The sequence below is a fragment of the Sminthopsis crassicaudata genome, chromosome 2 (genome assembly GCF_048593235.1).
Source record: "Sminthopsis crassicaudata isolate SCR6 chromosome 2, ASM4859323v1, whole genome shotgun sequence".
NCBI classification, from domain to species: domain Eukaryota; kingdom Metazoa; phylum Chordata; class Mammalia; order Dasyuromorphia; family Dasyuridae; genus Sminthopsis; species Sminthopsis crassicaudata.
This window is the reverse complement of record NC_133618.1, coordinates 137617865-137643192: the sequence shown is the minus strand read 5'-3', so window position 1 is coordinate 137643192 and position 25328 is coordinate 137617865. Positions and strand designations below refer to the sequence as shown.

The 25328-nt window shown below is 33.8% G+C and overlaps 1 protein-coding gene and 1 pseudogene across 11 annotated transcripts in view; both read left to right on the top strand.

Annotated features, from left to right (window-relative positions):
• RNF170 (ring finger protein 170) overlaps positions 1–25328 on the top strand; it is a 50382-nt gene that overhangs the window by 17765 nt on the left and 7289 nt on the right. For 5 of the 11 annotated variants that reach the window (XM_074287391.1, XM_074287388.1, XM_074287390.1 and 2 more), the window contains exons 3-5: positions 9974–10049; positions 12671–12782; positions 21654–21727. In XM_074287391.1, coding sequence (XP_074143492.1) covers positions 9974–10049; positions 12671–12782; positions 21654–21727 — 262 coding nt within the window. Of the gene's footprint in view, positions 1–9973; positions 10050–12670; positions 12783–17695; positions 17848–21653; positions 21728–25328 lie in introns of all 11 variants that reach the window. The other 6 variants (XM_074287397.1, XM_074287392.1, XM_074287393.1 and 3 more) reach the window with 3 other exon arrangements.
• LOC141554945 (splicing factor 3B subunit 2 pseudogene) lies at positions 24259–25182 on the top strand (annotated as a pseudogene).

Below are 25328 nucleotides of genomic sequence, written 5' to 3'. Positions count from 1 at the left end.
AAAAGTACAGTCATTAACAAAAATTATTTTTAAAAAATAGTTATATTAAAAGAGAAAAACATTTGGTAAAATACTGCATACTTTAAAAAAAAATTCTCTATCCCACTTCTCCTTCCTCCCATCCATTGAGAAAGCAAAAAAACAAAACCCTTTACAAATGTGTATGGATGTACAAATCAAATTTTTGAATTAACCATGTCTTTGTTTCACTGAAAGGAAGGAAAGAAGGAAGAATTATGCTTTAACCTGTACTGAGTCTATCAGCTCTTTTTCTGGATGTAGAAAGCATGTTTCATCATGATTCCTTTGGAATTGTGGTTGTGTCATATTGATCAGAGTTACTAAGTCTTTCATAATTAATCATTTTTACAATGTTACTGTTACTGTATAAATTGTTCTCCTAGGTATGTTCACTTCAATGATTAACACAGGTCTTTCCAGGTTTTTCTGAAACCATACCCTTCATCATTTCTTAGAGCACAATGACATTCATATATTATAACTTGTTCAGCCATTGCTCAATGAGCAGGCATCCTCTCAGTTTCCAATTCTTTGCCATCATAAAAAAGGAGCTGTATAATATAAATTTTTGCTAATAGCACTTTAAAAACTCAGGAGTGCTTTCCCTCTTAATATGATATATATTTTGGGGCAGCTAGTTGGTATAGTGAATAGAGCACCAGCCCTGAAGTCAGGAGTAACCAGCTCTAAAGTCTGAGTTCAAATCTGGCCTCAGACACTTAATACTATCTGGCTGTATAACCCTGAGCAAGTCACTTAACCCCAATTGCCTCAGAAAAAAAAGAAGATATTTATTTTTTAATATTTACATATTTAATTTATATATTTAAATATATACAAAATATAGAATATATATATAACAAAGTCATGTTACTAATATTTTAATTAGTATCATCTTTAATATTAAATGTTATATATATCAATAGTTACTATATAACATTGTACATAAAACATAGTGTATATATTACCTAGTAATATAGTGTTAATATATATTACTGTAATATGTTATAAGATATATTTTTAAGTACTTATTTGAAGCCATGTCCTGGTATTTATGCAGTAGGGAAATATTGGAGCCATTCTCACTAACGTGGTTATGAAATAAAATTATCCTCTGTTTTCAGTAATATATTTAATTTATTTATAGTAGCAAGATTAAAAAAAGATGAATATTAGTAAGAATAACAAAATATTTCCATTTATAGATGATACAATTGTCAATTTAAAAAGAGTTGAGGGTAATAATATTAGGAAGATAGAGAAAAATAAGATGATTTTTGTAGTTACATGTGCATATCAGAAAGCTGATAAAAAGAGAAATATCATTTATAATAATGTTCCAATATATCCACTATTTGGCATAAATTGTGTTGGATATAAACAAATCACTTAAATTCTCACTGCCCCAGACAATGAATTCTGAGAGTTTCCTATATAAAAGAAATCATAGATCCATGTCATCTCCCCAAAGTGGGCATTAACCTACCAAAATAAAAGTCAAAGTTTTATGAAAACAGTGTAAAATTCTGACAAATAAAAATGTATTTAGTTAATAGGATATCCCATGTAACATTATTCATATGAGACACTATACTAAAAATACCAATTCTCAAATTAATTTGAAGATTCAATAATATAGATTCAAAACACCAATTGACCACTTCTTAGAATTAAATAAAAGAATAATAAAATGTATATGGAAGAGTAAACAAAAACATTAAAAAGGGAATACTGAGAAAAAAGTAAAATTGATGAAGTCCCCTTTCAAGTCTCATATTATACCATAAACTATTATCAAAATTAGTAATTCATAAGAAGGAAAATTAGATCAGTGGTATAAGATTAATCAAAATTAATATTAAATAAACCCAAGATATTAAAATACTTTAAAAATAACATTTGTGTACACTTTAAAGTTTTACAGAGTGCTTTCCTCAATTTTTCCCACAAAGGTAATGCTGCAAGCATTACTGTCCTAATTGTGCAAATTAATACAGTGAATGCCAGAGATACTAAGTGACTGGTCCTTGGTCATAGTAAGAGTTGGGGCTAGGACTTAATCTAACTATCCTCTCAGTGGTTATGTGTCACTCAATAATACATTGTGGGAAAGAATAATCTTTATTGCAGTTGGGGAGAAGAAGAAAATTTCCATTTCATTGAGGAAATGAAAAACTTATAATAGAAGAATAGAATAGAATACACAAAAAATAATTGAATATAAAATCAAAAGAAAAACAAATTTTGGAAAATCTTTTTAGTAAATATAGCTGCTAAAAATGTGACATAGCCAACATTCATAAGGATCTGATAGAAATTTATAGGAATAATAATGTCCATTCGCTATGGGTTGTCACAAGTTGCCAGATAAGACATTTCCTGTGCATATGTAAAAAAAAAAAAAATCATATGAGAGTTCTTTGAAATATAAACAACAACAGAGATAACTTAAATTTTCTGACTGTTAACTTCATCAGTGAATAAAACTGATTCTTGGGAAAGGACTTTTGCCATCTTCCTGGAGGATGTCCAATCCCAAGCAAATGGGAAAAGTGATTGTAACTAGGGAGATCCTTCAGAGACTGTGTTTATAGATGATATGCTATTGTATTGAATGTTAGGATATTACTGAGCCTCAGAAATGTGATCCATAATCACTTGAGAATTCAGCTTATCTAAACCAAGTAGATGAAGAATGCTTGTTGAAATCATGATAATATACTATGGGAACTGAGTGTGGAATACAACATAGCATTTTCTTTTTTCTTTTATTAATTTTATAATTATAACATTTTTTGACAGTACCATATATATAGGTAATTTTTTACAACATTATCCCTTGTACTCCTTCTGTTCTGAATTTTTCCCCTCCTTCCCTCCACCCCCTCCCTTATATGGCAGGCATTCCCATACATATTAAATATGTTATAGTATATCCTAGGTACAATATATATGTGCAGAACCGAATATTGTTATTGTTGTTGTTGCAAAGGAAGAATTGGATTCGGAAGGTAAAAATAACCTGGGGAGAAAAACAAAAAAAATGCTAACAGTTTACACTTATTTCCCAGTGTTCCTTCTCTGGGCGTAGCTGATTCTGTCCATCATTGATCAATTGGAATTGGATTAGCTGTTCTCTATGTTGAAGATATCCACTTCCATCAGAATGTATCTCATATAGTATTGTTGTTGAAGTGTATAATGATCTCCTAGTTCTGCTCATTTCACTCAGCATCAGTTGATGTAAGTCTCTCCAAGCCTCTCTGTATTCATCCTACAACATAGTATTTTCATTCTTTCTGTTATTTTGTTGCATTTTGTTTTCTTCCTTCTTGATCTGATTTTTCTTGCACAAGATAACTGTATAAATACATATATATATATATATATATGTATATATATAAACAAAAGGTTTTGCAAGGGTCAATGTTGGAAAAATTACCCATGCATATGCTTTGTAAATAAAAAAAACTTTAATTAAAAAAAGAAGAAGAAAGAAATCATGATAATATATGTTGGATGGACAACCCATAGAGGAGGTAAATTAGTATGCATACCTTTAACAGATACTGCTAATGGACAGAGAACTGGGACCAAAATTGAAAACAAAGAAATATAAGAAGCCATGAAATGATGAGCAAGGAAAGCAAAATGAGAACCACATAGGCACTTAGACTATATATTTTTAATAGTATTTTATTTTCCCAATATATGCAAAGATAGTTTTCAACATTCACCTTTGCAAAACCTTGTTTCAAATTTTCTCCATTTTCTCCACTCTTAAGACAGCAAGCAATCTGATATAGGTTGAACATGTGCAATTCTTCTAAACATATTTCCATATTTGAAATGCTATGCAAAAAAACAAACAAACAAACAAAATCATCAGACCAAAACAGGGAAAAGAAAAACACAAGAAAGGAAAAAAAACCCAAGTAAACAAATGAAAAAAAACAAGAAAATACTATGCTTTAGTCTATATTCAGTCTCCATAATTCTCTCTCTGATGAAAGAATTTCTATCATAAGATTTAGATTGTATTTTAAAACAATAATAGAAAAATGTAAGATAAGACAGTACAGGAGCAGATGAACTATTTTATTAAAAGTTATACATACACACACTATATCTCTCTAGCCTTAGTTTGGTTTTATAACCACACATTATTTGGTAGTTTTTTAAAAATAATAAATGTTAATGGAATAATAAGAAAAATTAAGTAACATTAGAGAATAGAATCTTATCGAAATCATACAATTCTATATCTGCTCTTATACGTACCAATAGGAGTCATTTAAAATTGTTTAATGACTAAGTGAATACAAATACATTTTTTAATTAACCAAAAAACTCCAAGAAAACAAACATTGTTTTCTTTTTTATATGGCATCTAGACTAGTAGATTAGATAGATGCTGCAGATGAGTGTCTGTCTTCTCATATTCTTATATAGATAGCTGTCTTATAAGATAGAGAAATGTGAGCTGTATGATAGTAATTTTAGGTGAATTCATAGCTGCTTAAACAATCATATTCCACAAGAGTATCAATGAAGGATTTGATAATAGCCAGGTGACAAGTCTATCATCATGAGCTACCAACTCTGCCTGTTGACTTTGTCATCACTATTTTTATCTGTTACTTGAAGTTAGAATAGGCCTTATTTTTAAACTTGAAGATGGTTAAAACTGTGATGAATAGCTAAGATTTTAGAATGAAGAATCAAGATTCAGAAATATCTCAACAGTCTGGAATGATGGACTGAAAAATAAAGCAAAATATAAGAAGGGTAAAATTCTAAATGTAATTGTGATCTATGATCCATCAAGACATTTGTTGTCCTTTCATATGTTCAAGTTTGCAAGTCTAGGACTCATAAGTTGCCTGCAATTTAGATAAACTAGCTCATATTAGGTAATTGCAGTACATTGGCAATACCACTTTAATCTTCATGGTAGATGTGCTACAGATATAATTCATATGAATTAAGAATAAGTATATGCTTAACAAAGAGATAATCCTTAAGCAGTTTTACCAAACATTGTTTAAAAAGATATAGAGCAAATGCCCAGGACCAGATGGATTTACATGTGAATTCTACCAAACATTTAAAGAACAATTAACTTCAATGTTATATAAACTATTTGAAAAAATAGGGAATGAAGAACTCCTACCAAATTCCTTTTATGACACAGACATGAACTAATACCTAAACCAGATAGGTTGAAAACAGAGAAAGAAAATTATAGACTAATCTCCTTAATGAATATTAATGTTAACATCTTAAATAAAATATTAGCAAAAAGATTACAGAAAATCATGCCCAGGATAATACACACGACCAAGTAGGATTTATACCAGGTCTGGTTCAATATTAGGGAAACAATTAGCATAATTGACTATATCAATAACCAAATTAACAAAAACCATATGATCATCTCAATAGATGCAGGAAAAGCATTTAATAAAATATAGTATCCATTTCTATTAAAAACACTTGAGAGTATAGGAATAAATAGACTTTTCCTTAAAATAGTCAGTAGCATCTATTTAAAATCATCAGTGAGCATCATATACAATGGGGGTAAATTGGAACCATTCCCAATAAGATCAGGGGTGAAACAAAGTTGCCCACTATCACCATTACCATTCAATATTATATTAGAAATGCTAGCTTCAGCAATGAGTTGAGGAAGAGATTAAAGGAATTAGAATAAGTAAGGAGCAAACCAAATTATCGCTCTTTGCAGATGATATGATGGTATACTTAGAGAACCCCAGAGATTCTACTAAAAAGCTACTAGAAATAATCTACAACTTTAGCAAAGTTGCAGGATACAAAATAAATCCACATACATCATCAGCATTCTTATATATCACTAACAAAATCCAAGTTAGAGATGCAAAGAGAAATTCCATTTAATGTAACTGCCAATAGTATAAAATATTTGGGAATCTATCTGCCAAGGGAAAATTAGGAACTATATGAGCAAAACTATAAAACACTTTGCACACAAATAAAGTCAGTTCTAACCAATTGGAAAAATATTAAGTGCTCTTGCACTTATAATATAATATTAATATAATAAAGATCGCAATACTACCTAAACTAATCTATTTACTGCTATACCAATTAGACTCCCAAAAAACTATTTTAATGACCCAGAAAAAATAACAAAATTCATCTGGAAGAACAAAAAGGTCAAGACTTTTAAGGGAACTACTGAAAGAAAAATCAAATGAAGGAGGCCTAGCTATACCAGATCTAAAACTATATTATAAAGCAGTGGTCACTAAAACCATTTGGTACTGGCTAAGAAACAGACTAGTTGATCAATGGAATAGGTTAGGTTCACAGGTCAAAATAGTCAAATGATTATAGCAATCTAGTGTTTGACAAACCCCAAAACCCCAGCTTTTGGGATAAGAATTCACTGTTTGACAAAAACTGCTGGGAAAATTGGAAATTAGTATGGCAGAAACTAGGCACTGACCCACACTTAACACCATACACCAAGATAAGATCAAAATGCATTCATGATCTAGACATAAAGAACGAGATTATAAATAAATTAGAAAAACATAGGATAATTTACCTCTCAGACCTGAGGAGGAGGAAGGAATTTGTAACCAAAGAAGAACTAGAGATGATTATTGATCACAAAATAGAAAATTTTGATCATATCAAATTAAAAAGCTTTTGTACAAACAAAACTAATGTAGACAAGAAGCAATAAACTGGGGAAACATTTTTACAATTAAAGGTTCTGATAAAGGCCTCATTTCCAAAATATATAGAGAATTGACTCTATAAGAAATCAAGCCATTCTCCAATTGATAAATGGTCAAAGGATATGAACAATTTTCAGATCATGAAATTGAAACTATTTCCACTCATATGAAAGAGTGTTCCAAATCTCTACTGATCAGAGAAATGCAAATTAAGACAACTCTGAGATATCACTATGCACCTGTCAGATTGGCTAAAATGACAGGAAAAGATAATGACAAATGTTGGAGGGGATGTGGGAAAACTGGGACACTGATGCATTGTTGGTGGAGTTGTGAATGAATCCAACCATTCTGGAGAACAATTTGTAACTATGCTCAAAAAAGTTATCAAACTGTGCATACCCTTTGATCCATCAATGTTTCTATTGGGCTTATATCCCAAAGAGATTTTAAAGAAGGAAAAGAGATCTGTATGTGCAAAAATGTTTGTGGAAGCCCTCTTTGTAGTGGCCAGAAACTGGCAACTGAATGGATGCCCATCATTGGAGAATGGCTGAATAAATTGTGGTATATGAATGTTATGGAATATTATTGTTCTGTAAGAAATGACCAGCAGGATGATTTCAGAAAAGCCTGGAGAGACTTACATGAAGTGATGCTGTGTGAAATGAGGACCAGGAGATCATTGCATACTTCAACAACAATACTATGATGATCAGTTCTGATGAACATGGCTCTCTTCAACAATGAGATGAACCAAATCAGTTTCATTTGTTTAGTAATGAATTGACCAGCTACACCCATCGAAAGAGCTCTGGGAAATGAGAGTGAACCACTACATAGCAATCTCTCTTTTTATCTGCTTCCATTTTTAATTTCCTTCTCAGGTTAATTTTACCTTATTTCAAAGGCCAATTCTTCTTGTGTAGCAAAATAACTATATAGATATATGTGTGTGTGTGTATGTATTGTATTTAACATATACTTTAACATATTTAACATGTGTTGGTCTACCTGCCATCTGGGGCAGGGGGTAAGGGAAGGAAAAGAAAAGTTGGAACAGAAGGTTTTGCAAGGGTCAATGCTGAAAAATTACCCATGCATATATCTTGTAAATAAAAAGCTATACAAAAAAAAAAAAAAAAAAAAGATATAGAGGAAGCATTCAAGGAAAATAGCTACTTAGGTTTGATTTTGTATCTTTGTCACTAATTTATAATCTATAACATTCGTAAGTTAATCCAGCACTAGTATTATTCCTAGATTTACTAGCTTATTTAAGTCAAACAGGTATGTACGTACAATTTTGTATCTTTATCACTAACTTATCCACATAAGGAAGATATTAGAATTAAGAAATTAGAAAAGCCATCTTGCAAAAGGGGACTTAAACTAAGATTTGAAGGGAGCAGAGAGACAGAGATAGAGAGTTGCCACTCTAAAGATAAAGTATTTAGTATGAAAAACATAGTATGAAGAAGCAAGGAGGCCAGATTATAGAGGACATGTTTGGGAGAAAAAGGGGTAAGGTATAAAACTAGAAAGGCAGCAAGGAGCCGATTTTGAGGGCTCTAAAAGCCAAACAATACACTTTCTGGACCCTAGGGGTAATTCCGAGCTAGTGGAGGTGGGACAGCAGCTGAGGTGGGAATACAGTAGGGGGGGTTAGAGACTTGAGGCAAGGAAGTCCATCAGCTAGTTACTGGAATGCTCCAGGAATGAGATTGTGAATATTGTACCAGAATGATGGTGAAATGGCAGGGGGGGGGGGGGGGGGCGGAGTTGTGTACAAGAGATTTTACAAAGGTAGAAATAATAAATCAGCAACTATTATATATGTTGGGTGAAGGAGAGGGAGTTGAGAATGACAGCTAGGTAAGGTACCAGTTTGGATGATTAGGAAGATGATCGTACCTTCCTCAGTAATAAGAAAGTTAGGAAGAGGAGTAGGAATGGGGAAGAGGGGAAGATGATTAGTTTTGAGGTTGTTTAATTTAAGATACCTGTAGGACATCTAAATTGAGATGTCCAATATGTAGTGGATGAAAAACTAGAATTAGGAGAGGTTAGGGATGGACAAATATGAGAATGCCTGGAGAGGATAATTAAATACTTGACAATGAAAATACCAAGACAGTTAGTTAACAGGGATGATAAAAGATGGTCTGGGATAGATTCCTATAGTTAATAGTAAGGATTTGATTGAAGAGCCAACAAAGAAGACTGGGAAGAAACAGAAGGAAAATAGGGAGACAGCAGTGCCATAAAAACTTAAGAGTGTTACTGACAGTATCAAAAACTATAGGGGTTATGAAGAAGTAGGATTAAGAAGAGACCATTAGATTTGTCAATGAAGAAATCATTGGTAACTTTGGAGAGAGCACTTTCAGTTGAATTATAAAGTAAGAAGCCAGACTATAGAATTAAGAAGATAGTGTGAAGTAAGGGAAACAAAGCAGCAATTGCAGACAGTCTTTAAAAAGATTTAAGTAGAAAATCAAAGGTGTAAAAGAGAAAGTGTTTTCAAATCATATTTATCTTGAATTTATAATAAAATATTGTTAAGTAGCCTTTAGAATTTCTGAAAGTTAATTCACTTTATGCCTGTTCTTTATTTTTCAAACAAATACCGACATTTTGTCATCATTCCCTTTTCTAAAATTGAAATGTCTTTGTTTCAGTTAGAACACTGAATTTGTGTTTTGATCACATTATATATAGACTTAACTATGGTGAAAGGAACCTTTTTCTTTAAGCAACAATAATATTTGGATTTTTACTAACCACATTTAATTTTAGGAAATTGACCCTGATCTTATGAAATTAATCAAAAAGCTAAGTGAAGTCTCCCAGATTTCCTTTCTCTGGCTTCAAACTAGTAATTACTTATCTTTAATTTCTTTTGTTTTTGTTAATGTGATTATGGTAATGGTCCATGATTATTTTCCTCCTTCTGGAAATATGTAATTTTAATTTTTTTTCTTTTGTCTATAGGTGAAAACTTGAAGAACAGTTAAATTGGACATGAAAAAGTGTTTACGTACATAACAATATGTAAATTTTTATAATTCAAATTTTATCCTGAGGAAACTTAGAATTATGTTGAAATCAAATATGATTCTACAGTTTCAACATAGTTCTTAGATTAAATCTCAGTGTAGAAAAACTGATTCTTGCAACCATAATTTATATTAATAGAAGTTTTATGTTCCTATCAACAGAAATGCAGAACAAAACATTCACCCTGACAACCAAGAGCTAGTACGGGTGCTTCGGGAACAACTTCAGACAGATCAGGTAATAAATGTCCAACTGTACAAGGGAAGGTAACGAGCTGATGAATTAATGAATGTGTAAATGTCACTGCTATTGCAAACTCAAAGGAGTCTGTGACTAAACTAACAATTTACCTATAAAAGTTAGACTTCTTTTGACTTTAAAGGACTCATATATCAAGCTTGTTTTAGAATATAGATTTAAAGAGTAAGCAAATTGTTCCTTTTTAATTCATTCATATGTCAAGACTTTTATTACCTTTCATGACATTTAGTTAAATGAAATAAAATAATTACTTTCTAATGTGTCTTTAAATGTAGTAGAATTCAGTTTTAAGTATTCATCCCTTGATATTGTCATTACATGTTTAGCATTAGATTGATAAGGAAAGAACACATAGTGTGTTTTTATTTGTAAAGTAAATGGGGTTCAGATCCAGTATATTTTCCTTTATTCAGGCAAAGCTAGGGAAAATAACTCCTCAAAGTAGCTTTTTGTTGTCCTTTATTATAGCCAGGGGGCATAAAGTCAGACAGAATCTCATAGAACTAGAATTATAATGCTTTTTGTAGAGAATTGGAAGAAGAATGTAATGTGCTTTCCTGGTGGAAACTTTTTTTAAAAGACAACATTGAAATTTAAGGCCAGGAAGGGGTCTAGTCTAATCAGGAATAGCATCAGGGAGCCTTGTCAAGTGCAAGTGTTGTACCTTGTCCAGAGCAGGGTTTCTTAAATTTTTTCTACTCCTGACCTCTTTTCATCCAAGAAATTTTTATATGACCCTTGCATTATAGGCATATAAAAAAGGTATACAAATCAAAGATTTACTGATAATAAATCATAATTTCACAACACCATATTCAGTTACGAGACTTTTTATGTCAGGGGTAGAAAATGTCCAGTATGGTCATTTGCTAAGGCAACCACATGCAATGATGAACTGAAAAACTAGGCTCAACAATCTCCCTCTTCTTGAGCTCTATAGGTTGTTAATTCTCTATGGTTCACAAATGATGTTATATATATCCAAATGGCTCTTGGCAGATCATCCCTAGGGATATGATTTGGTCTGGGAATTACTGAAGTTAGTCCAGAGAAGATCACTATGGTCTTAGACTTCTGAAATAGATTGTAAGAGATTAGCCATCCAGAAAACTTCCAGGTCAAGTGGATCTCCTGGGATTGTATAATTACTAAACTTGTCTCAAGGCAGGTTTGGAAGGTGGGATTTAGGGCTTTTGGTTGGCCATATAATTTCATTTTGGGGAAGAATCAATGAAAGAAGACAATATGACTATATTTGTCATAATGAGGTATATGGTGTTGGTATTTTGTTCCTTCTTCCACAATTTTCCCCAAAATTAAATATTATCTTTCTTTAGATAATCACAATGGCAAAGGTGCTGCAACTATCACTTTGTATAGGAATTTGAGGCTAATGAATACTAGTTCATTGGATCATTAGTTTACAACTCTGAGAGACTTCAGAGGTCCTTGAATCCAGTACTTACCTTTTATGGATGAGGAGAGGTTTAGTCATTTGGCCAAAGTCATTCAGGTAATAAATAAGCCATAGAGTGAGAAACAGCATTCTCTGTTCATATGCCTCTCATTCAGCCACCTCTGAGAACACCATGCCTTCCATTAGTATAAGCTAGAGAATGTTTTGGTATTTTACTTTAATGATTTACTAGATATGTTAAGTTCAATTCTGCTTCAACCTAGTATATATTTATGTTTACAGTTAAATTTTTAATTGATTGAGATCTTTAGTTCTTAATGGCAAATTCATTGTTAGCCTTATTCTAGATATTATACACAATTAGCTTTGACCATAAGAGTTGGTAGTTAATTGTAGATGTCTCTGGGTTTTGATATTCCTGCATTTGTTCATATTATAGATCCTACATAAATAATATGATAGAGTTTTAAATCAAATGAAAATTTCTTATTTTTATTATGTGAAGGAAAAATTATATTTAAATTCATAATGCTTAAAGGCTTTTTTTGATCTTTGCTTTCTAATTCTAAAAATAACTCAATGTTGGTCATTTTAACTTTGACTTAACTATACAATTTAAGGTACTAGACATTCAGTACTTGTGAAAAAGATTGGTAGAACTTTTAAAATTAAGGATATAACTGAAATTTATAGCTTCTTTCCATTAGTGCTAGAGCATCCTTACAAATAATTGCATATCCAAGGACATTAAAGATTTATTTTAGGTGAGTTTAAAAACAAAGAAATAGAAAAAAAATTCATTTTTCTATTTTAGGCTTCTTTAGGCAGGAAAGGTAGAAGAGGTTGCCATCAAGAAGAGAGCAACCAAAATAGCCACCTCCAGGAGTAGTAGGTTCCCCCCTCATTAGAGGTCTTTAAATAGAGAATATTGGGTTATGTTGTAATGGGGATTTTTGTACCACATAGGTTAAACATTCTCATATTCTCTGAAAACATGGGTTTTTAAAAAGTGGAGAGAACATAGTTTGGGAGTTTATGAGATCTGTATTTGCAAAGCTACATAAACAAAAGCTAATTATTATGCCCAAGAAGATGTGATTTCAGTGCTTCTGAATACATATAAGTAACATTAAATAAAAAATTTGGAGAATTTTAATAGTGTGGTTTTTTTTTTTTCCAGCAGGATGCACCGGCTGTTGTTCGGCAGCAGTTCTACACTGATATGTCCTGTCCAATATGTTTACATCAAGCTTCTCTTCCTATTGAAACAAACTGTGGACATCTTTTTTGTGGTAAGCAACAAGCATAATCATGCTTAGGAAAAGATATTTAGGAATGTATCTAATTATACTGATTCCAAAATTTCTGTTCTAAGTATTTTCTCTATGTTTATTGACTTCAAGAGGGGAAAAACCTGATATTACTGTAGGAATTCATGCTTAGTATAGTAAATTCTCCTTGCATATTTACCTCTCTTGATTGCTATTTTGCTGATTTACATCTTGCTAAGAGAAGGAAGACTACTCCAAAAACTCTGAAAGAAACCCATGGTTAATCCCAGCTATCTACCCTCTTTACATCTTTGGGATCTTTCTAGGGGTAGAATTTAAGAGCTTCCTACCAGCCTGCAAGCTTTCAGAATTACTGAAGGAGGAAAGACTAAAGGATCTTAATGAGCAGCTTTCACATTCAAGCAGTCTTGATTGAGGTCAGTTGGAAGGCCATTTTTCATTCAAGGGTGTCCTGGAACCAGTTTGAGCAGTGCAGAGGAAGCTAATTATTAAATTTTCAGTGTGACCAATTTGCACATGGAAATAAGCTAAAACTCAATATCTTGTTTTATTGGTTGATTGTTTTATAGTTAGCTTATTATCTGTTTAAATGATTGTCCTGAGTAGAGGTCATCAAACTATAGCCACCTAGCTAAATATGGTCAGTGTATTTAAAATTTAAATTTCATTGTATTTAAAAATGCAAAAAACGTTTACATCCATAAATTGTAGGAAAACTGACAGCTGGTTAAATTTGGCCTATTGTTTGCAGAGCTCTATTCAAGATTAAAAAAGTGATGAAAATGTTAGTAATGCAGATTAAACTCAAAAGTGTGTTCTTTGTACATATTTTTCTGGAGAACCAATTGTAATCTCAACATTTTTTTCTTTTTCATATTTATTCATTGCGTTTATTGCAGTCATATTTTAATAAGGAAAAGGGATTAAATTTCTTGTACTTGGGCTCAGAGGGCAGAACTGAAAACAATGGGTGGAATTTGCCAAGTATCTTAGTGTCTTAATTTTCTCATATCCCCTCCTACATCTGTCATTTTTTTCCTGCCATATTGAAGAGGGGACCTCCCCACCAAACTCTAAAAGTCTTTGAAGGAGAAAATCTCTTTCAACCCTGCCTCTGAGAGAGACCACCCCAGGGACTCAAATAAAGTGGTTTACCTAGGTGGGGCTGGTTGAGTCCTGAGCTAAAGAATTCCAACCCTATTCAAATGAAGATTCTCTATTCAATTCAACTCTAGCTGTACCCAGCCCCATCCAGAGCAACCCCCAGCCTGTAGTCAAGATTTATAAAAGAGCCAAACGAAAGTCCTCTCTTTGCAGAGGTTCTAAACATGCTAGCTATGCCATGTTTGCTATTTCTGCCCACTAGAATATTCTTTTCTTTACCTTCACCTATTTCCCTAACCAGACTTTATGCCTCTCTGACAGGATTTCTAACCTTCCCTATAATAAACCTCTTTTATCAATCTAGGTTTTCGGGTCTGTAAATTCCTTTAGAGAGAATCTCTGCACCACCAGAAGGAAGTCCCCAAAACTCCCTACCTATGCGTTAAATCCCAAGGGGGTGTAAGGGAGCCAAACCTCTCCATTTGGTTTTCTAAACCCCAAATCTGCCACTAGACCTTATCATTTAACTCCCTGACCACCAGGAACCTTAATCTGGACCTTATTATTTGATTCCCTTAAAAAGGAACCCCAAAATGCAAACCTTATCACTATGACTCTTGTGAAGGTCTTATCCTCTCACAGCTAGACTCTGGACACACACTGCTAGTTAGTTTCCCTGCCTTAGTCTCTCCCACTTTCAGTCCATTTTCCATTCAGCTGTCAAATTAATCTTCCAGAAGCCCATGTTACCTCACCCCAATTCAGCAAACTTCAGGGCTTCCTGTCATTTCTGGGAATAAATGCAACATCATCTTTTTGTCTTTTAGACCCCTTCCTAGGTTTCTAGTCTTCTACCTTATATCTCTCCAACTACTCTACATTTCAATGAACTGGCCTTTTTGTTCCTTGTACAAGGTATCTCCAATCTCCTGATGGTACAGTTTCACTAATCATCCCCCTGGCTAGAGTTCTCTCCCCCATCATCTTCTCCTTATAGCTTCCTTGGCTTTCCTAACTTCTTTTTAAGTTCCAGCTAAAATTTCACTTTTGGCAAGAAGCTTTTGACATTCCCTCTCCCCTTTTAGAACTATCTCCCTATTAATTACTTCCAGTTTTATTTTATTATGTGTTTGTGTTCATTTTATATATTGTTGTTTATTTTGAGCTCCTGGAAAGCAGGGACTGTTTTTTGCCTTTCTTTGTATCCTCAGCATTTAACAAAGTTCTTTGCACATAGAAACCACATAAGAAATGATTATTTGATTTGGCATCTTTTAGTAAGAAAGATGTTTCTGAAAAATAGTTGCTCTTACAGCATAATTACTAAATGTGAAAGTTATAAGATCAAATATAGAAGATAAAATAAGTAAAATATTTAAGGAATTATAGTAATTTAAAGCTCACATGACTTGAATTAATCACTGTTAACCAGATTGTAAAAATAAATAATTCTCTAATAATGCATTTAATTAACACCTACCCCTCAGCATCGAAGAAGTTTTCATTCATGTATTTTATATTTAACATATTAATGAAGGCCCTTTCCATTTTTTGAATAAGAAAATTTGAAATACTGAAAGACATCTTATGTCATCTCTCTAGTCACTCAGATTTACAACCTCTATGCTATGCAGTCTGGGTTCAAGAAACAATATCAAGCATAGAATTCAGTTAACAGTCAAAGCCATGTTACCCAATTCAGGAGAATCAGATACTCAGATTTTAGGATCTCTTGAACTGTGGCGTAATGATCTGGTTTTCAAACCCATTGCTCAAATGAAATGTTTCTCTAGCCAAGTAGGGATGGTATATGCTTATAATTCCTGCTACTGAGAAAACTGAGGCTAGTAGATGACTTGAATTTAGGAGTTCATAGTTCTTCAGGGCTAAAGCTACAGTCAGGGGTTTATATTAAGTCTGCCACCCATATTGGTGGCCACCAGTCTCCTGAGGAGAGACAAACTGGCCCAGGTCAAAAAGGGAAAAGGTCAAAACTTCCACATCTATCAGAAGTAGCATCAGGGCCTATAAATAAGCATTATGTTTCTAGCCTGGATGAGGTGCCCACTTAAAGTGAGAGATGCAATTTATATATAAATATATAATATTTTTAAAAAGACACAAATATTTACTTATATACATATTTGTAAGGCATTTGTTTTCAGTTTGCTGTGGGGGGGCAAGGTGGGATGGAAGGGAGAGAAGGCAGATTTGCTGATTGAAAAAAAATTTTTATTTTTCTAAATAGATGCAAAGGCAATTTTCAACATTCACCTTTGCAAAACCTTCTATTTCAGGTTTTTCTCCCTCTCCTCCTTTCTTCCACCTCCCCAAGACAAGTAATCTAATATAGATTAAACATGTACAATTCTAAACATATTTCCATATTTATCATGCTATGCAAAAAAAAAAAAATCAGATCAAAAGGGGAAAAAAAAAACACAAGGGGAAAAAACCAAATAAGCAAGCAAACAATAGCAAAAAAAAAAAAAAAAAAAAAAAAGTGAAAATGCTATGCTTTGATCCACATTCAGTCTCTCCCTCTAGATAATTCTCTCTGTGGATGCAGATGACATTTTCTACCCCCTATTGAAACTGCCTTGAATTACCTCATTGTTGAAAAGAGCCAAGTCCATTGCTATTGATCATTACATAATCTTGTTGTGTACAATGTTCTCTTGGTTCTGCTCACTTCACTTAATAGCAGTTCATGTAAGTCTTTCCAGGCTTTTTTGAAATCAGTCTACAGGTCATTTCTTATAGAACAATAATATTACATTATATTAATATACCATAACTTATGCAGCCATTCCCCAAATGATGAGCATTCATGTAATTTCCAGTTTCTCGCTACTACAAAAAGGGCTGCTTTACAAACATTTTTGCCCACTTTTCCCTCTTTTATGATTTCTTTTGCCAGTAAAGACTGTTAGGATTACCAGGTGAGAACTCAGGTTGTCTGGACAGAGACAAGGTGAGAATTCAGGTTGACTTGACAGTTCTCTGGCTCAGACCTTTGGTTCGGGCCTTTAAAGTTCTCGTTTGAATATTTGCTACTACCACCAAGATCTGCACCCGAGGTGGCTCCACCTGGGCCACGCCCTAGGCTTCTAGGCTCCAGATTCAGGGATCTGAACCCAACTCCCTTTCGATCTGCCTAGGGCAATGGAGGCCATCGCCCATCCCTTTGGAACAGCGCTGGCCAATCTCTCAGGACTGACTGACCCATGTTCAACTGCTATTCACGTGGAACCCTTCTCCACTTTGCCCTTCACAGTTTTTAAAAGTTCAGTAATCTCCTCCAAAATTATAATCAATCCTTGGCTTTTCATAACCTTGATGATGCTCTCTAAACATTTTCCTTGAACAGAAGGCGTTTGCCCCATTTCACTATAAGAGATTGCTGGTTTAGCCCTTAACAAGTTAAGTTCCTTATTTGTCTATTAGAACGCTCACTTAATCTTTAACAAAGTTTCCTTGTTACTCATGGTTCTGGGTCAGAGAGACTGAGATCTGGATCAGAGGCTTTTCCACTGGAATCAGGATCGTGCCTGTCCCTGTTCAGGCGCCAAATTGCCATGGTCTGGTCTAGCTCCTCTGAAGGGCTCAGAATAAGGCCTTAAATGCTAAGGTCTGGGCTAGCTCCTCTGAAGGGCTCAGAATAAGTCCTTGTCAGGATAAGCAAAAGTCCTTGCCCCACATTGTGGACGCCATTATGTAAAGTTCTTGAATTGTGAGGGACCAGTTGTCTGCTCAATTATAATCCTTCTCTGGGAGGAGATCTGTAAAATCTTTTCCTCTGTGCGCAGGTTTCTTGGGAGCTCTGAATCTCCTCCAGCTCTTGTCCTTTCTCAAATCAGACTGGTCTCCTTTCAGCCTGCCTGGCGTCAAAACTCTATCCCAGAGTCGATTCTCTCAGACCCAATGGTGCCCTTCTTTTATCCTCCCAGAGAATAGGCAGGTGAGAACTCAATGGGGCGGGGAAATACTTCCACCAATGAATTTGCTCCTCTTAGAATTCCTAAGGTGTAAACTCCCTTTAAAGGCACTGGTTTAAAAATAGAAAAGTGATCTGGTATTACAGATCAAGAATCTAAGCAAGAACCAAAAACAATGAGATTCTAAGGCAGCCTAGCATTCAATAATCCAGGAACATAAATATTAGAAGAAAGGATTCTCTTTAACAGCAACTCCTGAGAAAATTGCAATGTATTTCTTCAGAAAGTAGGTCAGACTAAGCATTGTATACTGTACACCACAATAAATTTCAAAGAAATACAAGACCACAAGCTGTACAAGATCAAAAAGACCACATTAAAAAATAGTAAAAGTATGTTAGAAAATACTTTTCATAGCTATGGTTGGAACCAAATTCTTTTTTTTTTTTCTCCCCTGATTCTTTTTATTTATTATCTCCCAGTTACAAATAAAAACATTTTTAACATTCATTTTTTAAAATTAAAATAGCAAATTTTCTCCTTCCATCTTCTTCAAACACCACCCCCCCCAACATCATTGAGAAGGAAAGCAATTTGATATAGCTTAGGTAGATATGCAAAATATTTACATAAGTCATGTTGTAAAAGAAAACATAGACATCCCCCCACCCACCCACCAGGAAAAAAAAGAAGAAAGAAAAGAGGAAAAAAGAAAAGAAAAAGTTTTAACTATAATCTGTATTCAGACCCCTTCCATTCTTTCTCTGGGGATAGATAGCATTTTTCATATCCTAGTCATCTTAGTTCCTTGTATTGCTGAGAATAGCTAAGTTATTCAAAGCTGATCATTTTATAATATTGATGTTACTTTGTACATAGTACATTTACTTTGCATCAGTTCATATTAATCTTTCTAGTTTTTCCAAGAGCATCCTGCACATCATATTTTTTTTTAATTAAAGTTTTTATTTTCAAAACATATGCACGGATAATTTTTCAACATTGACCCTTGCATAGCCTTGTGTGGAACAAAATTCTTAGTCAAAAAGGGATCATAAAATCATAGATTTACAGTCAAAAGAAATCTTTGAGGTCATCTCATCCAGCTCCTTTATTTTACAGATAATAAGCCAAGCTCAGAAAACTAAATGAGTAGGTCCAGTGTCATATAGAGCGTAAATGGTAGAACTAGGGTTCAAACACAGGTCTTCTGACTCCAAATTTAGCATTCTTTTTTATTGTACCATAGATTAGAGAAGATTGTAGCAGAAAAAATACAGAGGTTCAATTAAGTTTATCAGAATGTCAGTATTCATGAAGTATCTACTAATGCATAGGGCACCTTGCTAAACATTGAGCAAAAACAAACAATAAAAATGAAACTGTCCATGCCATCAGGGGCTTACATTCTATTGGAAAAAACAACATATATGTAAGTATCCGAAATGTGTATTTGCAATTTGCAAAATAAATATAAGGCAAATGGGGTAAAGCCACTAGCATTTAAATGGAATGAGGACAGATTGGTGTCCCTTGAGTAATTTTGATGGAAACAAGGGGTTCTAAGAGGCAGAGATGAACATGCATTTCAGATGCTAATTCAGATGTTAAATTAATTGCAGGACTTACTTTTATATTACTTTGTATATAGCCTCTCAGCATTCATCCCTCTTCACTTCCTTAGTATCAAGGATATAGGGTATACTCAATAAATACTAATTTACAGTTTGTTAAATGACTATACTTTTTCTTGTTTCAAAGCAATAGGAATTGTTTCTTTGATCTGAAAAACTGTGCTTATGGTATTCTTTTAAAATGTTTTGATAAATTCAATAATCTTTAAACATAAACCTTTAAAATATATGGAAACAAAAGATTGTACATAAAATCAACTTTCATTATTTAATGTAACAGACATAAAGTGATTCTAATAAAGTAATGTAGTCTCATTCTTATCAACCTCTATTTTCTCCGTTTGTACATGTATTCCATAATCTATTACTATTATTATTTACAGTTTAACAGACTAGACAAAATGTAAATGATAGTATATACAGGTTGAATAGGAAATAATTAAGAGAAGGGATTATAATAAAGAGAAATGAGGGAAAGCTTCCTGTAGAAAGGATAGTATTTTATTTGAGAGTTGAAGTCAGAAGGATCAGTAGTTGGAACTAAGAAGAAAGAACATTCCAGGTAATGGTAGTCAGCCAGAGAAAATACTCAGAGCCAAGAGATAAGAGTGTCTTGTTTGTGGCACAACCAAGGAAGTAGTGTGTTAGGCAGAAAAGTATAAGACTGAAAAGGTAGTAGGAGGCTAGATTATGAAAGGCTTTGAATAACAAATAGAACATTTTGTAATTGATCCTGAAGGCAGTAGAAAGCCACTAGAGTTTATTGTAGGAAGGTGTCATAATGGGACCTGCCTTTTAGAAAAATCACTTTAGTGGCTGGATGTAGTATATATTGCAGTGAGAATAGACTTGAAGCAGGCAGCCCCAATAGCAAGCTGTCACAATAGTCCATCATATTAGTCCAGGCATGAGATGATGAAGACCTATACTTGAATGGTGGCAGTGTGAGAGTTAGAGGGACCATTTAAGAGATATTGCAACATTTCTTAAATCAACAGGCTTGGGAATAGATTGAATGGGGATGAAGGAATTGACAGATAATGAAGAATGCATTATAACTTATAGGTTGTGAATGTGGGGGCAGGGCTGGGAGGATGGTATTGTCCTCTACAGAAATAGGGAAAGTGTGTGGGAGAGAGAGAGGACAGGGTTTTAGGGGAATGATAATGGGTTCTATTTTAGACATATTGAGTTGAAGATTATCTACTGAACATCCAATTTGAGATTTCTGAAAGAAGTTGGAAATCAGCAGAAAGTTTGGGGCAGAATAAGTAGATTTGAGAATCATCAGCATAGAGAAGATAATTAGATTCATTTTTCTTCCATGTTATATTTCCTCCATGTTATATAATATTTTCTATTTAGGTGTAAAGCATTTGAATTAATTCACACAAAATATTTAATCTTAAAAAATTGCTCCAACAACTGTTATTTTACAATAATATTGAATAAAATTGAATGAAATCAATTATAATTTTGCAAAAATCTGCTAAAATATCACTTGCTAATTGCTTAAGAGAAGTAATTTCTCTCCTGCCATTGTTATTTTATTTGATTGTCATATTTTCCTGAAACCAGTATGAATTTTAGGATATCTATAGCCTATATACAACCTAATTTGTAATTTAAATGAAATCTTAAATGTTAATTATTGCTTAATTTGTATGTATTCATTTGATTATCCATGTTTAGAGAATAACTTTTAAGTTAATTGCTAAATTGTTGGCCTATAATAATATACATATTTATATAGTAAAGTGGTTATCAAAAGTAGAACTAGGATGGTATCTGGTATCCCCCATAGTTATTTTCTCAAGGATACTGACATCTAAGGAGTATTCTTCCTCCTCCAAGTGGTCAGCAATTAGACTGTCCCATACAATGAGTGACTGCTTCCATTGTCTTATCCATTAGTATAGGGCCACTCTCCTCTATGGCCACATTCTTCCTGGATGACTTGTGGGTCAAGTTGCACTCTTCTACTATGACTGCACTCACATGGGACAGATCACTTTCTGTGGCTCCATTTCCCTCAATCCTCCTCCCCTCACTCTACTACTTCACCTGAATTTGTCTAGGGCATAAATATTTCTAGTTACAATTCAGTTGATCATATAAAGATGTATCAAAGCTGATATTGTCTCATTAAATAATGAACTTTAAAATACCTGTCAATTCATGTTTTCTTTTACTAGGTACCTGCATTATTGCATACTGGCGATATGGTTCATGGCTTGGGGCCATCAGTTGTCCCATCTGCAGACAAACGGTATGTTGAACCCATGAAATCTTTTTTAATATTATGCAAGAACTTATGGCAAGGACAAGTCTCTCCCTGATAACCTCAGAGTTAATCAGCAATTTGTAAATGTTTTGATTTTTGGTGTCCAAATTAACCAATTGTTTTTTGTATTGCTAGCAGAACTAAATTTATCTAAAGCTTTTATTTTGCCTTCTTATTCCAGAATCAAAATCAAATATATAATCTCAATGAAACTTTTTGTTATCCTTTGTTAACTAAAGAAGTTAGAAATCATTGCTGCATTATCAAAAAAGAAGTTTCTAATCAGGCTTAAGAAAATTTCCTTTATTTGTATACTTACTACAAACTTCCCAATATGAAAAAATATATTTTTTTTCTTAGTTTACTTTTATGATGTGAAGGAGAGAGCGTCTGAAGAGCTCAACAAAGGACAGATAAACAGAAAAATTTTCTATTTCATGAACATGATGCCTTACCCAAAATAAAATGAAATTTGCCTGTATTCATTGTTGTAATTCGGTATTTGTTTATGTAAAGGAAATATGAGTGAGGAAAATGAGTCACTAAATATCTGCAACTTGGGGAGACTGTCATGATTGAAATGTCAGCCTGGATAATTAAACCTCAACTAGGAGAAAGGAAAGTTTGAAAAGGGGTTAGAGTGAGGGTTACTGCATCATAATTATTACCTCATTCTTTTTATTTTTTTGATAAGATTCAGATGTTTTATTGACTAGTGCACAAGAAGATAACTGCTTTTTGTAATTGAACAAAAATGTTAACACAAGAACTCATCTTTTGTAGGCTTTTTGAGAAATAATCAGTAGCACTCCAACAGATATTATGTATACCTTGTATTGTTTTGAAATGATTTTGGTCTTTTAAATTCTATCTCCATACTTTGAGTTTTCATGTAGCTTTAGAAATTATAAATATTTGGAATGGTGACATCTATTAATCGTTTTGTTCTTATGAATCAGCCATATTATGTCTTGTTATTTTATGTGACTAGACATTTGCTCTAGTGGGTTATCTAAGATGTTTTACTATAGTATGGGGAAATGTCATGTTAGTCCATGAAAAAGTGAGTATAAGATGTATAATCCGAATAGCCACCAAGTTATATCTTGAGGGAGTATTCACTAGGTGCTAAATTTGTATAGTTTGCAGTAGCAGTAGTAGCACTGCCACCACCTTATATTTATAAGGCTTACATTTACAATTTATTCTTTATATATGTTATCTCATTTGATCTTGTTAATAATCTTTTTAGAAATTTGACAAAGTGGTAATGAAATATTTAAGAATGAGATGCAAAACAAATTAACACAAAGAAGCAGCACTATAAATAGGTTCTGGGGCCACCAATATTGGAAGGAAGAGATAAATTCTAGCATTTGAGTTCAATGAGACTAAGGATTACTTTTTTTTTAATATGCCTAAAGAGGTAATATAGTGAAAATGTTTTATAAATTGTAAAGCATTCATGTTAATGAACCAAGGATGTGATACATTATTTTAAAAGCTAACAGTTTTTGGTAGAATGTTGAGCCACATTAGATAATTAATTTCAAAGCAGACAAGCTAGAAAAGTTAGAAAATTCTGCAGCCCCCAAGAAGGGCTTTGAAGAAAAACACAAAGATAGTGACAATGACAGCAATGATGACAGGCAGCCGAAGAAACCTATGGTTCCCAAACACTCCAAGAAGAAATTGCAGGGGATGAACCTTTTTATGGTAGTTGAATTGAAACAACTGGTGGCCCAATCAGAAATGATAGAGATGAATAATGTGACAGCCTAGGACCCCAAGTTTTTGGTGCACCTGAAGTTGAACTCAGTGCCAGTGTTACACCATTGGTACTTTAAGCAGAATTACCTGCAAGTAACTAGAGATTAAGAAGCCACCTTTTGCCAGACTTTGTAAAATGGAATTCAGAAGATGCATGAAGTTCTATAGAAGAAGGAAGAATAGAAGACCGTGAACTATAAATAGGCCAAGTGAGAAATAATAAAAGTTAGGTTTTCACAAGATGTTGCAAGTTTCAAAATGGGATCAGATAACAAGCATCACTTTTTGGAGCTTTCAGAAGAAGAAACTGGCCTAATCACAAAAGTTTCTGAAAAAAAAGGCCAGGTTTGAAACTGGTTTAAAAGGGGCTAATAACTGAGAGAAGGCTTTTCTTCAATGTACTTTATTAATAGGCTCATTGTGTATTATCTGACATACTCTGAGGTTGGAGATAGTCACCATTTTTGACCATGAGATGTATGACCAGGGAGAGGGGAACATGTCTAGGAGCAACATGTAAGGGGTGAATGAGGAAGACCCCAGAAGGCCTCCAGACAACCAGAACTCTGAAGAGGGGAGTAGGACTAACTCGTATGGAGTTTCCACCTGCTTGTATAGGAGCATATTAAACTGTTTCACTCATCCTGAGGTTTTCATCTATTGCACCCTTTTGGGGGCTCGGAATTTTGTTTCCCACAATTGTCATTGATTGCCAGAAACTATAAGATATCTTATTGTGACAAACTATGCCAAAACTGACAATTTACAGGGATCTATAATTTGAAGGGAAAGTCTGAGACTCAGTTGAAGGAGAAGCCAGGAGATTTGTTTAACGAGTTGTGGATTTCATTGAGGATGCCAGTTGGATCAAATGCCCTCCAAATTTCTCTTTTATGGTTGATTGCTATCAGTAAAATGGAACTTACTCCTTCCTACCCTAACCTGAAGATCTATGAACTGAATTCTCTCATTCCTGAGAGCTGCTCCTTCGGTTACCAAAATTCCTGTGAATGGGATGGGAAACTGCTCTATGGAGATGTGGTTGGAACCAACATAACAGAATTCCAGAAAGAGGAGAAAGAGTGTTGTGGAGTGCTGGAGACTTCTGATGAGGAATCAGAAGGAGCAGGAGTAATGAAAATAAATAATGAAACAAGTATCATCTCTGCATGCAGTAGTCTCGTCACCCAGTGGACTTTTTGTCAATCTTAGCTGGGTTGGAGACGCCTGAAAATGATTGAACTTTAAAAAAAAAAAAAAAAAAAAAATTGAAGGGGCTATGGATGGTAGTGAGACACCTCAACTGTTTATTATGCTTTCTGAGAAGAAAACAGACACTGTGGGAGGTGCCATGATGGATTCCACTTTTCACTGTAGACATGTCACAAATATGAACCAGAAGGCCCAGCTTCTGAAGTGCAAGGGGTGGAAGCAGCTTTGGCCCAAAGGAGTTGGAACTGGATCCCATGGCTATGTCCTTAAAAAATGAGGAACATATATGGGAACAGGAAGCCTCAGTTCCAGGACAGCTGCAGAGGGAGTAAGAAATACAAAGAATTCAAGTTTTAAACCTTGAAGACTTCTGGCTCATCTCTCTCTCTAATTTGGATCCGGGTCCAAATTCCTCACGATTTCAAGGATTTGTGTTCGTTTTTGTGTTCTTATTTCAGACTTCTTTTGTAAATGAAGCTCTTCCCTCCCAGTAAGAAGATGAATAGAAAATAATAATAGCTATTATTATTATATCTTTAAATTAAAAGGGAAAGCAGAATTCCTCAGCTTAACTCAAGGGCATGGAAAGGTAGCCTTAGGCAGA